The sequence below is a fragment of the Pteropus medius genome, unplaced genomic scaffold (assembly GCF_902729225.1).
Source record: "Pteropus medius unplaced genomic scaffold, Ma_sr-lr_union100, whole genome shotgun sequence".
NCBI lineage: Eukaryota > Metazoa > Chordata > Mammalia > Chiroptera > Pteropodidae > Pteropus > Pteropus medius.
The window spans coordinates 2,521,505-2,534,950 of record NW_024354501.1 but is presented as its reverse complement, the minus strand read 5'-3'; the positions used below and the strand labels follow the sequence as shown (position 1 = coordinate 2,534,950).

General features: G+C 54.1%; 1 protein-coding gene across 1 annotated transcript; it reads right to left on the bottom strand.

Moving 5' to 3' along the window:
- Positions 1 to 5,236: 5,236 nt before the first annotated feature.
- Positions 5,237 to 13,446, bottom strand: SNRPA1 (small nuclear ribonucleoprotein polypeptide A'). The gene is made up of 9 exons (XM_039853467.1): positions 13,289 to 13,446; positions 11,304 to 11,451; positions 10,687 to 10,765; positions 9,407 to 9,453; positions 9,006 to 9,111; positions 8,406 to 8,485; positions 7,917 to 7,992; positions 7,217 to 7,310; positions 5,237 to 5,500 (listed from the first exon to the last, which is right to left on the bottom strand). Exons 1-9 carry the CDS (start codon positions 13,368 to 13,370, stop codon positions 5,442 to 5,444), a joined length of 771 nt encoding a protein of 256 aa, XP_039709401.1. The 5' UTR covers positions 13,371 to 13,446; the 3' UTR covers positions 5,237 to 5,441.

Genomic DNA, 13,446 nt, shown 5'->3' with positions numbered 1-13,446 from the left:
GAGTAGGGTTAGGCTTATGGTTAGGGTTAGGTTGAGGGTTCCCGTTTAGCGGTAGGTTTAGGGTTAGCATTTAAGGTTATGGTTAGGTTTTGGGTCATGGTTGTGATTAGGTTAGTGTTTGCTGTTAGCGTTGCAGTTAGGGTTAGTTTTACGGTTATGGTTAAGTTCATGGTTAAGTTTAATTTTAGGTTTTGATTTAGGACTAGTGTTCGAGTTAGGGTTATAATTAGGATAAGGGCTAACGTTTGAGGGTTCTGTGTACGATTAGGTTAAGTTTAGTGTTATAGTTCTATTTCAGATTATAATTTGGGTTGGGGTTAGGGTTAGGTTCATGGTTAAGTTTAAGTTTAGGTTTTGATTTAAGACTTGTGTTCGGATTAGGGTCATAATTAGGGTAAGGGTTAAGATTCGATCGAGGGTTCTGTGTATGAATGGGGTTAGGGTTAGTGACATATTTCGATTTCAGATTATATTCTGGGTCTCCATTACGGTCAGAATTGAGGTTAGGACGAGGATAAAGACTGATCTTAAGGTAATGTTTAGTTTTTGGAAACAGTTTAGGGTTGGGTTTTAAGGAAGGTTTTGGGTTATGGTTGAATATAGATGATAATTAATGTTAGAGATGTTATCACTGAGATAGAGTTTACGTTTAAATTAGGTTTAGGTTTTGTATTAGTGACATTCAGGTGTATGTTAGGCTTTCGGTTGGTGTAGAACAAATGGTCCATAAAGGGTTAGCTTTTGACTTAGAGTAGGTTTAATGTTTTGGGTTTGAGTTAGCTTTCAGGTCAGGTTTTGATTTAAGTTTGGGTTTAGGACTAGCGTGTTTGCTCGGTTAGGGTTACCATGAGGATCTTTTTAGGGTCGGGTTTTGGATTGGGTTCATGATTAGGTCTAGGGGTGGGTTAGCGTTAGATTTAGGTCAGGGATTGGGTTGAAATTAGCATCGGGGTTGGGGTGTGGGTTAAGGGGAGTCTAGGGGGAGATGGTTTAAGTTTTAGGGATAAGGTTCTTCTTAGGTTTTGAGTTAGGGTCAGGGTTAGGTTTACAGTTAGGTTACATTTAGGGGTAGTGTTAGGGTTATATTTGGGTTTACAGTAACCGATCAGGTTAGTGCTAAGGTAGGAGTTACAAATTAGGATAGGTTTAGGGTAAGCATTAGGATTCGAGCATGATCTATGGGGAAAGTTAAAATTTCACTTAGCGTTAGGGTTAGTTCTTGAGGTAAGGTTAGGTTTGGATCAGGCTAAGAGGTATCTTTAAATTTAAGTTAAAATATAAAGTACAGAGAGGGTTAGGATTAGGTTTAGGATTATCGTTAGCGTTAGGTTTAGGGTTGAGCTGATGAGTAGGTCTTGAGGTTTGGTTCTGAGTTTAAATTGGTGTTAAGTTTTGGTTTAGGTTTAGGTTTCATAAGGGTCGAGTTTTCAGATCAGGATAGGTTTAGAGATAGTTCGAAGTGTGAGTTTATGATTACGGTTAGGATTAGGGTAAGGGATATGTTTCTGTTTAGGCTTAGGGTTTAGTTTGGGGGTTAAGTTTAGTTTTCGTTGTTGATAATTCATGTTTGAAGTAGATTCAGGGTCAGAGTTAGTGTTAGGGTTTTCTTTGAGGTAAAGGTTTGGGTGTAAATTAGGGTTAGATTTATGGGTAGGGTTAAGGTAATGGCCAGGTTTAGGATTAGGTTTAAAGATAGGGATAAAGTTAGGATTAGATTTTGAGTTAAGTTTAGACTTAGAGTTAAGTTCTGGGTTCGGGTTCGGTTTACGATTAGGATTAAATTTATGGTTAGGATTGGAGTTCACTTTGAGTTTGGGGTTAGGTTTACAGTTAGGGTAACTTTTGGGGTTTTGATAGGGATAAGTGCTAGTATTAGGGTTATGATTCCATTTAAGATTACAGATTGGTTAATATCTCAATTTCCATTAGGTTTCAGATTAGGGTTACATTGAGCCAGAGGTCGGGTTTTGGTATAAAAGCAGTCGAAGCTAGGTTAGGGTAAGAGCTAAGGTAGTGTTAGTATTAGGAGTAGGTTTAGGAGTAGTTAGGAGTAGGTTTTGATTAGGAGTAGTTAGGAGTAGGTTTAGGTTTTGAATGAAGGTTCAGGTAAGAGTTAGGGTTGGGGGTTCTTGTTAGCTTGAGCATGGAGTTGATGAGGAGGAGGAAAGCTTAAATTATATTTAAAGATAGCTTTGAACGTAGCTCATGGAATTAAATTTGGATGAAGTGTATGCTTGGAGTCGAGGTAAGGAAAGGTTCATGACCGCCGTCAGTATTTGGGCTCAAGCTGTGACTTGGCTTAGTGATAGGGTTAAAGATACCTTGGAGGTTAGGGTGTGATTTAAATTGGGGTTAGGATTAGGTTTTGATTAACGGTTTTTTTAGAGTTGTAGTAAGGGTCAGCAGTAAGCTGAGGTGCGGGTGAACCGGTGACTCTAGATGAACTGAGTTAGGGGTAAAGGTAGTTTGAAGGTTATCGTTTGGGTTTTCATGGAGGTCAGGTGTAGCATTGGGGCTCATTCTACAGTGAGGTTCTCGCTTAGGGTGAGGCCACAGCTTTAGCGTGTTAGGTTTACAGCCAGCGTGAGCATTGAGCGGGGTGGTGAGCTGACAGTTGACTTTAGAGCTAGGGTTGAGTTAGGGAGAGCTCCACAGTAGACCTTGACCTCATATAGGGGGTGGGGTGAGGGCAAGTCTAGGGTTAGGCTTCGCGTCAGCTTTGAGGTGGGTTCGGGTCTTGGGTTCGGTTAGTGGGGGAGGGGGTGTGCAGGGAGGGCTCGAGTTTGGTATTAGGTGCAAGGGAAGTTAGGCCCAGGGTAGGATTGCAGTTTACGTTCGGGCTTTCCAGTCTGGTGTGGGTCAGGTGTCGGGCGAGCGCGAGATTTCCATTCGGAGTCAGGGGCAGGGGTAGGGTGAGGGACGGGATCACAGGGAACTTTGCGAATACCGTTTAGGGCGACAGGAATCTGTGTGTTCAGAGTTTGCATTGTCCTAACGGTCCCGGTTCGGGTTCTCATTTGGCTCGGCGAGCTCCAGACAGTCACTTTGTGACACGCACTCCAGCTCAGGGGGATGTCCGTCGGAAGTCGGGAACGCCTGGAGCACCACTCCGGGTCTCCCAGTGTGTGAGGACTGTCTGAGAAGACCCCCTACCGTCCCTCAAGGGGAGGGGTCCTTGCCTGAAATTATCCATTCTTTTAACCTTAGTCTCCCCTCCTTCTGCCTGTAAAAACCTTCCATTGTACAACCCGTTGGCGCGCCTGTCCCCTAAGCGAATGCTCCCCGTCCATGAATCGATCAGACAGCCAATTAAATCTTCACGTTTTCTGGGTTGAACTGTTTTATTAACACTTTCTCGATGTTTTCCCCTCACCTGTTAAAGATGAAACGTCACTCATTGCTTTGATGCGGTTTCTCATTTTTTTTCCTGGCATCTTCTAACTCCTGTGCTAAGCGATGATTTCCTGGGATCACGGTTGCAATACTTGGTTGAGGGGCAGCTTTAAATGTACCTCGCGTGCGTGTGCGAGGCCACCCTGGCCAGGAGTCCGCGGCAGGGCCACTCACACCAGTTACCGAACTCACATGTCTCTGGGACATGGGAAAAAGACTGAGTCCCTGGAGAAAAGCCACCCAGACGTGGGGAGAATGTGCAAACCCCACATGGACGGCCCTGGCCAGAAACCGATTTAACCACGGTGACCGGAGGACTTGCGAGAGGATGTTCTGTGCCTGCGCAGGACGTGGCACAGATGTCGTTGCTGGCTTTCAAAGCCAGCCCACAGATGAAGTCGACCTGCCCGTCACGAAAATGCCAAAACACGTCTGGTTAAACGGGCCAAAAGAGACCGCTTCATGTCTCGTTTGCCCGTGCTGGTCGTGTCTGTGATCGTGAAGATAGAACATGTCACGTCTGTAATCGTGAAGATAGAACATGTCACATCTGTAAAAGTGATGGAACATGTCACGTCTGTAAATGTGATGGAACATGTCACGTCTGTAAGCATGAAGATGGAACGTGTCATGTCTGTAAGTGTGAAGATGGAACATGTCACGTCTGTGATCGTGATGGAACGTGTCACGTCTGTGTGAAGATGGAACGTGTCACGTCTGTGTGAAGATGGAATGTGTCACGTCTGTCATCGTGATGGAACACAGCGCGTTGCATGTGCTCCTGCATGCAGCACGTTCGACTGAGATGCAACATTCTGAGCTATCAGGGCACAGACGGCCTTTCGTTTCAGATGTTAGCATATTGCTGTTGGTGTGGTCCCCCCGACAGAAGTCGTTCGTTCTTTCCAGCCAGGCTGTTACCTTCGCCATTTTAATCAGGGTGTGTCGTCTCCCGTACCTTTCTAGAACCGTTTCTTTCAACAAACGTTTGCTCAATATAACTGCGCGAGGGTCATTTCCAAAACAGGACGAAGGTGGTATCCAGAACTACGTCACTGACCACAGGAGTCTAAGTGGCCCCGATTCGTCCTCGCGACCACATGCTCACCGAGCCTCACGGTGGGAGGGGCGTATTCCGCGGCCTTTGGCTTTGTCCTTGGCCAGGTGGCTTGCTCTGGTCAGTGGCAAGTAGGTATTACTAACGGTGTGTCAACACTCGCGAGTGCCTCCTCCCTGTGCCTCGACCCAGTCGGCTGACTTGCCCAAGGGAATGAAAGGTGTCAAGCTGAGCCACATCGGTCCCAGAGCTGCAGGGACGAGCCAAGCCAGCTGTGAGTTAACAGTGGTTGGCTCTCAGAGACCGAGTTTTGGGGTGGTCTGAGGTGCTCACCTCCTAAATCAGCCACGAGGGTGAGAGCTGTGAGGAAAACTGCCTCAGCCTGCCCACCGGGTGGCCGCGACCCCGCCCCCACCACGTCCTGGACACGGGATGGGCTGGCCCTGCGCCTGAACCCCACCAGCTGACAGGTAGACGCTGCGCCCTGAGTCTTTAAACTGGTGAACCCGTTATCCGCATGATGTGTGTACACAGCGTTAAAGAAACACGTCAAAACATACCGGTTCCTACGACGCCCTAAACCCGGCCGCCTGGGCCGAAACCTGTTGTTCTGTGTGCAGAAGAGCGCGCCCCGCGGAGCGTGGTGCCGGCCGGTGGCGCACGGGGAACCCCGAGTTTCACGAAGGACGTAAAGATCTGCACGTTCGCAGGGGAGCGGGGAGCCGACCTCGATGACGGCCCCCCGCCCCTGCACCTCGAATACGCACCCCACATCGACACGCAGGCTGACGGCACAGTGAGCGCCCTTTATTTTGCCGTTTGTAGAAAACTGGCGTTCGGATTTCAAAACGTATGTCACGAAACAGCAGCGGCGGCGGCGGCGGGCACTTCGACGCCGCCGCGAACTCTCTGCTGAGACCAACGGAGCGATCGCCCCACATTCGCAAAGCGGGGCTTGTCCACGTGGGCACGGCGCGCACCCTGCGGCGGCTCAGGACCCGTTCGTGACCGTGTCCTCCTCCATCTCCTCTTCGCCGTCGTCTGCGGGGCCTGGAGAAAAACACACAGCCAGAGTCACACCGACTTCGCGTGAGCCCGCGCATGGCATTGTGTGTGGCCGCTGTGCGCAACGCCTGGGCCAGGCGCACGGACACCGCGGCCTCCGCCCGGGGCCCACCTGGGTCTGGCGGGTACTGGACGGGGTGGTTACCTCCTTAAAAGAGGGTCGCGTCACTGCACCCCGACTCTGTCACGGGGACCCTGCTCTCCTCCTCTGGCCACTTCCCTCGGGCCTTGACCTTGGCTCGTGCGGGGCCACTGCACTTCAAGTGTGCGAGGCCGCTTCGCCACGGGTGTGCTGTGCAGGTCCCCCCTCCCCTGAAGGCCACTGTGCCTTCACCCTGCTCAGCGGCCCGCACTCAGTCTGAGGACACAGAGAGCTTGTGACGATAACGTACGTTACCAGGGCTGCGTCACTTACCCCGGGTCTTTTAAAAACGGTCATTCGTTAAAATAAACTGACGACGTTAACGTTTGTACTATCATAAAAACGAATCCTACTTTCCAAAAACAAAAACGTTCAGGGGCAAGGATGGCGAGACGCTGTGCGCCCGCCTGGCTCCGCCGCGTGTGACGGGCAGCAGCCTGCAGGACGCCGGCCCTGGCGCCGTGCGGTGCGAGGGTGGCGGGCACGGTGGCGGGTTCTCTCGCTGGCCTTTGCGGATGGCTGGGGATGTCCCTTTTCTCTGCCCAAACTTGACAAAGCGGTCGTCTCTTCACGGTTACTTTGCAAGGTGGAGCCTGGAAGCTCATCGGGGAACGTTCTCTGCTCTTACTTGGAAACCCGCAGGTCCACCCTGTGCTGACTGGACCGTTCACACGAGACTGTGACGTCGTTTGGGAAGTGCTGGCTCACCAAGTCACGCAGACGTCCCCAAGGTGGACTACTGCATTACACGGTGTCAAAAACGTGACGTTCGAACCCCGCGCGCCCCGGGGTGCCGTGGAGGTCAGCCCGGGCGGGTGCGGGTTTGCCAGTTTCTGTTTCTGCTTAAAAGTCTGGGTTTTATCACTAGCGACAAACACCACAAGCTGCGTCCTTCAAGCGTCGCGCTCAGTGCGTGTTCGCGAAGAGGCCGGTCCTCAGCGGCGATGACAGACGGCCACGCGCTTCCCGCCCGAAGATGCTCGGGGGCCGCGCCACCAACGGGCGGCGCCACGGTCCTCTGCCGCCCCGCGGAGGACACCTCGGCGGCGGCGGCCACCGCGTTATGCGGCGTTCTCACCGTGCACCCTGAGCCCTCAGCGGGCCACCTGCCGTAGGCTGGCACTCTGTGCCGAGCACCACCAGTGCTGCGGCTCGCTTAGTCCCCCCACGACCCGCTCAGGTCGGTACTACTGTCGCCTAGATCTAAGGACGAGGACATGGAGCGGCAACCGTGAAGTTCAGCGAGGACAGAGCCATCTGGGACCGGTCCCGAGCGCGCCACCGCTCCGCCAGCCCAGACACCTCGGGCGCCCGGTGGCGCGGCCACGAGTCACGTGCGCTTCGATCTTTACGCACGAGCCCCCCGCCCCCCGAGTCCCGCGACACAACTTTCCCTATCGAGTCACTGATCCCCGAAGGCATTTCACGGCGCTTCGTGAACGGCGGCGCGTTCGATGGCGACGGGGCACCGTTCCCGCGGTCCCGGGCCTGGCGTCCCATCCGTCGGGAGCCACCCGGGGCAGGCGGCAGGAAGCACGGCGACAAGGCGCCCTCCTCACCTGGTCTGCGCTCTCGGCCGGGAATCTGGCCGGACTGCAGCAGGCCCTTCAGCCGCTCCACTTCGGCCAGGGTGGACGCGCTCGCGATGGCATTCTGGGGGCGGGAGATAGGGGGGCAGGGTCAGGTCCGCCTGAACCCCGGGCCCCCCCGCAAACGCCTACGGACACGACCGGCAGCTCTGCGAGCCCGGACGGCGAGGGCTCCGGGGCCGCGCGGGCGGGCCGTCCCTGGCACCCGGACATCAACCCGAACCCCGGCCCGGGAATCTGCAAAGCCGGGAAGGACACGCGGGCCTCCGACGACAGAGAAAATCATCGGGCCACGTGTCCTAAAACTGCAGTGAGCTGAAGTACCCGTCTGGCTCATGTTACTGGATGACGTACAAGGCACTTATAAAAACGAGGTTTCCTAGGCAACCATCGAGTAGCATCTTCAGACGGCAAACCTCTCAAGTAAAATCTAAAGCGACGGCGAGAGAGCCTTCGAGGCCCCTGGCCGTCCGCACGGACACGGGCTCACGTGATTCCTCAAAGTCTGTTCACACAATGACTTCGAGACATTTGTCCTTATGCAGAAGCGGAGCTGGACTCGCAAGCGCGGGGTCCGCCCCAGCCAGAACTCGCTTTACGGCGCGACGTTGCGCCCCGAACCCCAAGCCCCCGGCGGCTCCACCCCATCCGGGTGCCGACACAGCGTTACCTTGATGGCTTCCACGTCCCCCGCGGATGGGCCACCTTTCTTTTTGTCACTCGGCAAACCGGCGCCTGGGCTGAAACTTGGGAGGGGAGGGAAGGACAGAAGCGTCACACCCAGACTTCCGGAAACTGCTTCTCTTTTACTTCCAAACGCTTTTGAAAGTAATTCAATCAGTGTAGTATCTTTTCTTTGTTAACAAACTGATACAAGAAACTCTCTCCTTCAGAAACGCTACCCAGTTCGGCTCCCTGCGGAGACAGCAGGATGTATTTAACGTCACCTTACGAGGCCGAATACGGAAAGGTTTGCTCTGCTGACCTAGCAGAAGTCTCACGTGATATAGGGACCAGTGACGGTCCCGGGCTGTCACCACACAGAGTGAACACCGTGAATCACTCCCAGGTGTCGTGTTTCATTCTATAGGCGGCAAAGTGCCCGACAGAGCGCGTTTCTGAAGGCGGGGTACAGTGAAGTTGGGTATCTGTGTCTTACGTTTTGGTTCTCCTGGCAATATCCTTTGCAAGCTGTGCACCCCGTTTGCCCTTGAACATTTTCTCTGCTTCCTGACGCTCCTACAGCGACACCACACACAGAGTTAATGGAGATAGGAATAGCACGCGCATCTAGATGCATTCCTCAGAAAACGCGGCAGAAACGCTCCTGAAACGCTCGGGGCCGGTCAATATACCGAAAAAAAAAGGCAATTTCGGGTCAAAAGACACAGTGGTCTCGCCTTCTCTGGTGAAGCTCCCCGAAGACGATTTCAAAGAAAATACGAAAAGAACTCCCGATGACGGGAAAATCACTGTGACACGGGTCACGCTAGGCTTCCCCCAGGGAAGAGCCTGTCGCTGTGAGCCCGCTGCGGCCGCAGCTGTGGCGGCTCCGGAAAGGCCACCGCCACACACAGGCAGCGCAAAGCCCTAGCGTGAACTCCGCCGTGAAAAACGTCGGACTTCACGTTTTCTTTCCCTCGTTTTTATTACGAACCAACGGCAAAACTCGGCAGGCAATTTAGAAACATCCAGAACGAGAGCATCAAGGGCAACGCACACATCCACGACGGCTCGCCACCGGCAGAGCAGCGCTCACCTTCAGCTTCACCTTCTGGAAATCCAGCACCCTGATCTGTGGCACTTTGTTGTAAATGACATACAGTCTGTAATGCTTCTTATTGGTCACGGGGTTTCTCAGAATACTACGAGAAAAGGAACAGCGTAACAGCAATCTCGTTCACAGTGCCGCATTCGAGAGGGCCGTTTTAAGAAAGTCGAATGGGTCCATAAATTAGGGAAAAGTTCACCATTGTTCACGGTTAATGTCAATGTCACACGATTAAGTGACAGGGAAATTTTACCGGCGCACCGGGCCCCAAGAAAATATTTTCAATATCCGCTTGTAAAAGGCGCTTTCTACTGCGCGTTTTAAGGTCAAGGCTGTAAGGGTGTTATTTTAAAAGGCCTCGGTGTTACCACCAGAAATGATTTCCGTACCTCAGATACGTCAGCGATTTGAGAGCTGCCAGAGGATCCAGGTCGCCCTGTGGAATAACGGCCCCCGTGAGAAGGGTGACAGTGCCCCTCGTGGCGCCTGGGGGGCGGGCGCCTCGCCACGGCAGGGACCGAGGCGCGTTGTCGTCTTTCGGTTTTCACGGCCTGCGGCGCTTAGCACGATACTGACACGTCATAGAATAAACTTCATAAACGTAAATAAATTTACTGAAATGACAATTTCTTAATAAATTTCTACCGAATAAAATGTGCATCGAGTTGAGCTTCTTAAGGTAGAAATCTTGGCCATACAGCGTCTGTCTCAAAAGCGCATGGTGTCTCGATGGGTTTTTAAAAAATGTAATAAATACGTAACAAAACGGGGGTGCGGTTTGAAACGTTTGAGGATGCTGTACTGTTTAGGAGGGTAAAGGTGTTACTTAACTTTAAACTTGAATAAATACGCATGTTTTGATTGCTAGGATGCTGAGAAGAGTCTAGGAATTTCTGAAGTACGAGAATGAAAAATGAACAGAAAAAAAGAGAGAATGAGCGGCCATAAAAGACAGAAAAAGAAACGCGGAACGGGTGTAACAAATCCTAGAGAGAGAGAGAGAGAGAGAGAGAGACGACAAACAAAAACACGCCAGTAATTCCGCTAACGCTTCGCTTAAGACTTCAGACCGGATTCTAAAAAATCCTGTCCTATGCTGTTTTCAAGAGACAAGTATAAAATATGTGGTACGAAAAAAAAAAACCAAGTAAATTTTGGATGGGAAAAAACGTATCATGAAAATACTGAAAGCAAGCTTGTTTTGGCGTATCGTGGCAGATCAAACGGACATCGACGTAAAAGAACGTGAACGAGGTATGAAGAGGATGTTAACGATTTAGAATTTGTATATATCAAATGAAACCATCTCAAAATATATCAAATCAAAGCTGACAGAACTCCAGGGGGACAGTGAAAGCCACTAGCGCGTGAGGACAGACACGGCTCTTTACGAACCTCAGGCGGAGGAAGCTCCACAGGACAGCAAAAGCACCGGCAAACAACAAAAAGCTAACAAACCGGACGGTAATTAAGTTAGAAAATTCCCGATCGAGACATCCTGAGAGCCCAAAGGCGAGCTACGGAGTGGGAAGAGCGACATGTGCTCATAACCGCACGAGGCCCGGATCTCGAATGAAGAGAAAGGCAGAGCAAAGGGACGGAGAGATCGTCACCCAGCCTCTCCCAGCTCTGTAAGAAGCGTGGGGCGCCGGAGGCCCCGCTCACTTACCAGCTCCACGAGGCTATTGTTGGTGAGGATCAGGTCTGTGAGGCAGGGCAGGGCCTGGTCGAGCCCCTCGCCGATGCGGCTGGAAGAGAACAGCAAGGCCCTTCGTAAAAGGGAGGACGGAGTGCGCCCCAACATCATCTCAGCGTAGCTCAGAGGATTCCGGGCCGGAAGGGGCAGAATCTGAGATCCTGAGATCCTGAGATCCTCCCTCCCGGAGGGAACCTCGTCAGAGCTCACGGGATCTTTCTCTGATAAAATGTGCACAGAGGGGGCCAGAAAGAATCTCGGTTTCGATAAGTAATATGTTAAAAGTCAGCTGTACTTAAAGACAGAACTGGTAATGGCGACCATCGTTTTCGAAGAAAGCCAGAATGTGTGCACAATGACGTGTTTTTAATTGAAACGGGAAACTTATCGCCAACATGTAAACGTACGAGATTCCCGACAGGTGCAAACGTGACAGGTGCAACGCCAGGTCAGGCTCTGCTCTGCACGGGGACGCGCGGCTCGTTTCCCGTTTTAAGGGGAGACAGGTAGGTCCCCGCGGCAGGCGCTGCCACTTCCTCGGGGAGCCGGGGACTCTAGGGGAGCAGCCACGCCCACCGGAGGACACTCACCATATCCTGTTGTTGTTCACCAACAACGTCTTGAGTCTTCTTAACAGAGGGAAACCATCCAATTTCCTGATTTCGTTGTCAGAAAAATCGATCGCATCGAACTGGTCTAAGGTTGCGCCTAGATTTTCGATCACGGGAATCTTATAGCCTGTGAGATGCGGAGGGAAAGAACCACACGGGTGTTAATATGATCAAAAGGCACCTTCGAACACAGGAGTCTTGCGTGGCGACTTGACTCGGAGCTGCCATTCAGGAACCCAGCACCTACGCCTTGCCCAACATCGCAAGGTACCTGGGATAAAATGGAGAACTAGACAGTCGCACGTTCCGGCTGCCAGGACGCATACGGTCTAGCAGGGGTCCGGAACGTGGTGATGACGACGAGGGTGGCAGTGGCAAGCCAGCTACGGGGCACGACAGGCATTCGCGCGGAGCCAGCGTGCGAGCCTTTTTCCCATACAGCGGACAGCAGTTCCCACGGGCCCGATTCAGCAAGCTCGTCACGGTGACCTCCTGTTAGCGTGACAGGGTCCCCTCACTTCACATCCCCGCCACCCCGCTCCACTCCAAGGCGGAGGAGGGTCAAAGGTTCACGCGCAAAGGTAAATCTCTCCATGAACAACCCACTCAAACCCTCACTGACTTGTGTCACGTGGCCAATCACCGCGCTGGAAGCTTCAAGGCCAGATACGAAGTCCGGGTTCAAACACACGGTTCCGAGCTGTGAGGGCCACATCGCAGTGACAGCTGCACCCACATAAGTGTCCTCAGCCCTCCACGCACGCCAGGCTCAGATGGCACAGGTCAACCTGTGCCCGGAGCCTGAGTGGCCAGTTACTCCTGAACTGAATCTTTCTCCAGGAAACAATTTCATCGAAATAAAAGCACCGGCCTTTGTCAGCAGGGAACCCTAGCAGGAAGCGGAGCACGCGGCAGCGCCGCTCCAGAGATGCCACTGTCCCCACGGAGCAAAGCTCCCGCACAGATCGCGCCGTCTGATCCCCCGAGAAGTCGCCCTTCCTGGCTTCCTGTCACCTTCTCACATGCTCATTAGATAGGCGGACTCGCACCTCCTTTTTGACGCAGGCCCTGCTGTTCGTTTGGCTACAACCCCTTACTGAGATGTAACTCACGCACCCAAAGATTCATCCCTTGAAAGAACATAACTCGACGGTTTGAGTTACGTTCACAGTTACGCGACCGTCCCCAGTATCTCGTCCCTCCCACTAAAGAAACCCTGCGCCCGCGGGCAGCCACCGCCCGCCGCCGCCCACAGCTCTCTATCTTGTCTCTGTGGCTTTGCTGTCCGGACCGTTTCACAGCAGAGTCCCACGACACGTGGCCTGCTGCGTCTGGATCTTTTTCACTCAGCGTGAGGTTTTCGGGGTTCGACCCCGTTGCCTGTGTATCGGCCGAGCGGAGTCGGCCGCGTGGGCAGCCCGCGCTGACCATCCGCCGTCGGTGGGCTCGGCTCCCAGCGCCGCGGGCCGGAGGGGCGGTCATTCCGAGTGGGGGGTCACGGCCCCGCACTCCCGGCGCGCCCCGACGGCATGCGGCGGCCGAGCTGGGGCCGAAGCACAGGCCCCGCAGCGGGGCGGGCGCCCGCACACGGCGGAGCGCGCCGGGGGCGCACGCGGCCTGGGAAAGGCACTGGCGCGGCCGCCCCGCTCTCCCTTCTCTGACCGGCGGGGGAGCCTCGGCGCAGCAGGGCACCCGGCCACGGAAGCCAAGGACACACTCGGGGCACAGCCGCCCCTGTGCCCGGCCGGCGCCCCCGTGACAGCGACCCAACGCGCCCCGTACCCGCGGCGCCGCGGCCTCGCTGCCGCCTCGGCGGGGAACGCGTCCCTGCGCCGGGCTCGCGGCCCGAGCGCGCTTCCGGCAGCCCGCGCTGCGAACCGGGCCGGGGAGCGGCGGCCGCGCCGGCGGCCACGTGGCCGCGCCGGCGCCGCGCGGGCCCGGAACGCGGACGGCCCCGCACTCACCCCGCAGGTCCAGCTCGCGGTCCCGCACGGCGTTGGTGTACTGCGCCGCCTGCTCGATCAGCTCCGCCGTCAGCTTCACCATCCTGCCGCCTCCCGCCGGACAGACAGGCCGCCGCAGCTCCCGGCGTGCCCCGCGACGCCCGCCGGAAGTCCCGGCG

Bases quoted from the DNA above. Each gene is read 5' to 3' on its own strand.
- SNRPA1 (XM_039853467.1), bottom strand. From the start codon at position 13,370: ATGGTGAAGCTGACGGCGGAGCTGATCGAGCAGGCGGCGCAGTACACC. The intron at 10,766-11,303 runs GTGAGTGTCCTC...GTTCTCTTCCAG, and splicing joins GTGAACAACAACAGGATATG to CCGCATCGGCGAGGGGCTCG. The intron at 9,112-9,406 runs GTACGGAAATCA...CTTTTCTCGTAG, and splicing joins AAATCGCTGACGTATCTGAG to TATTCTGAGAAACCCCGTGA.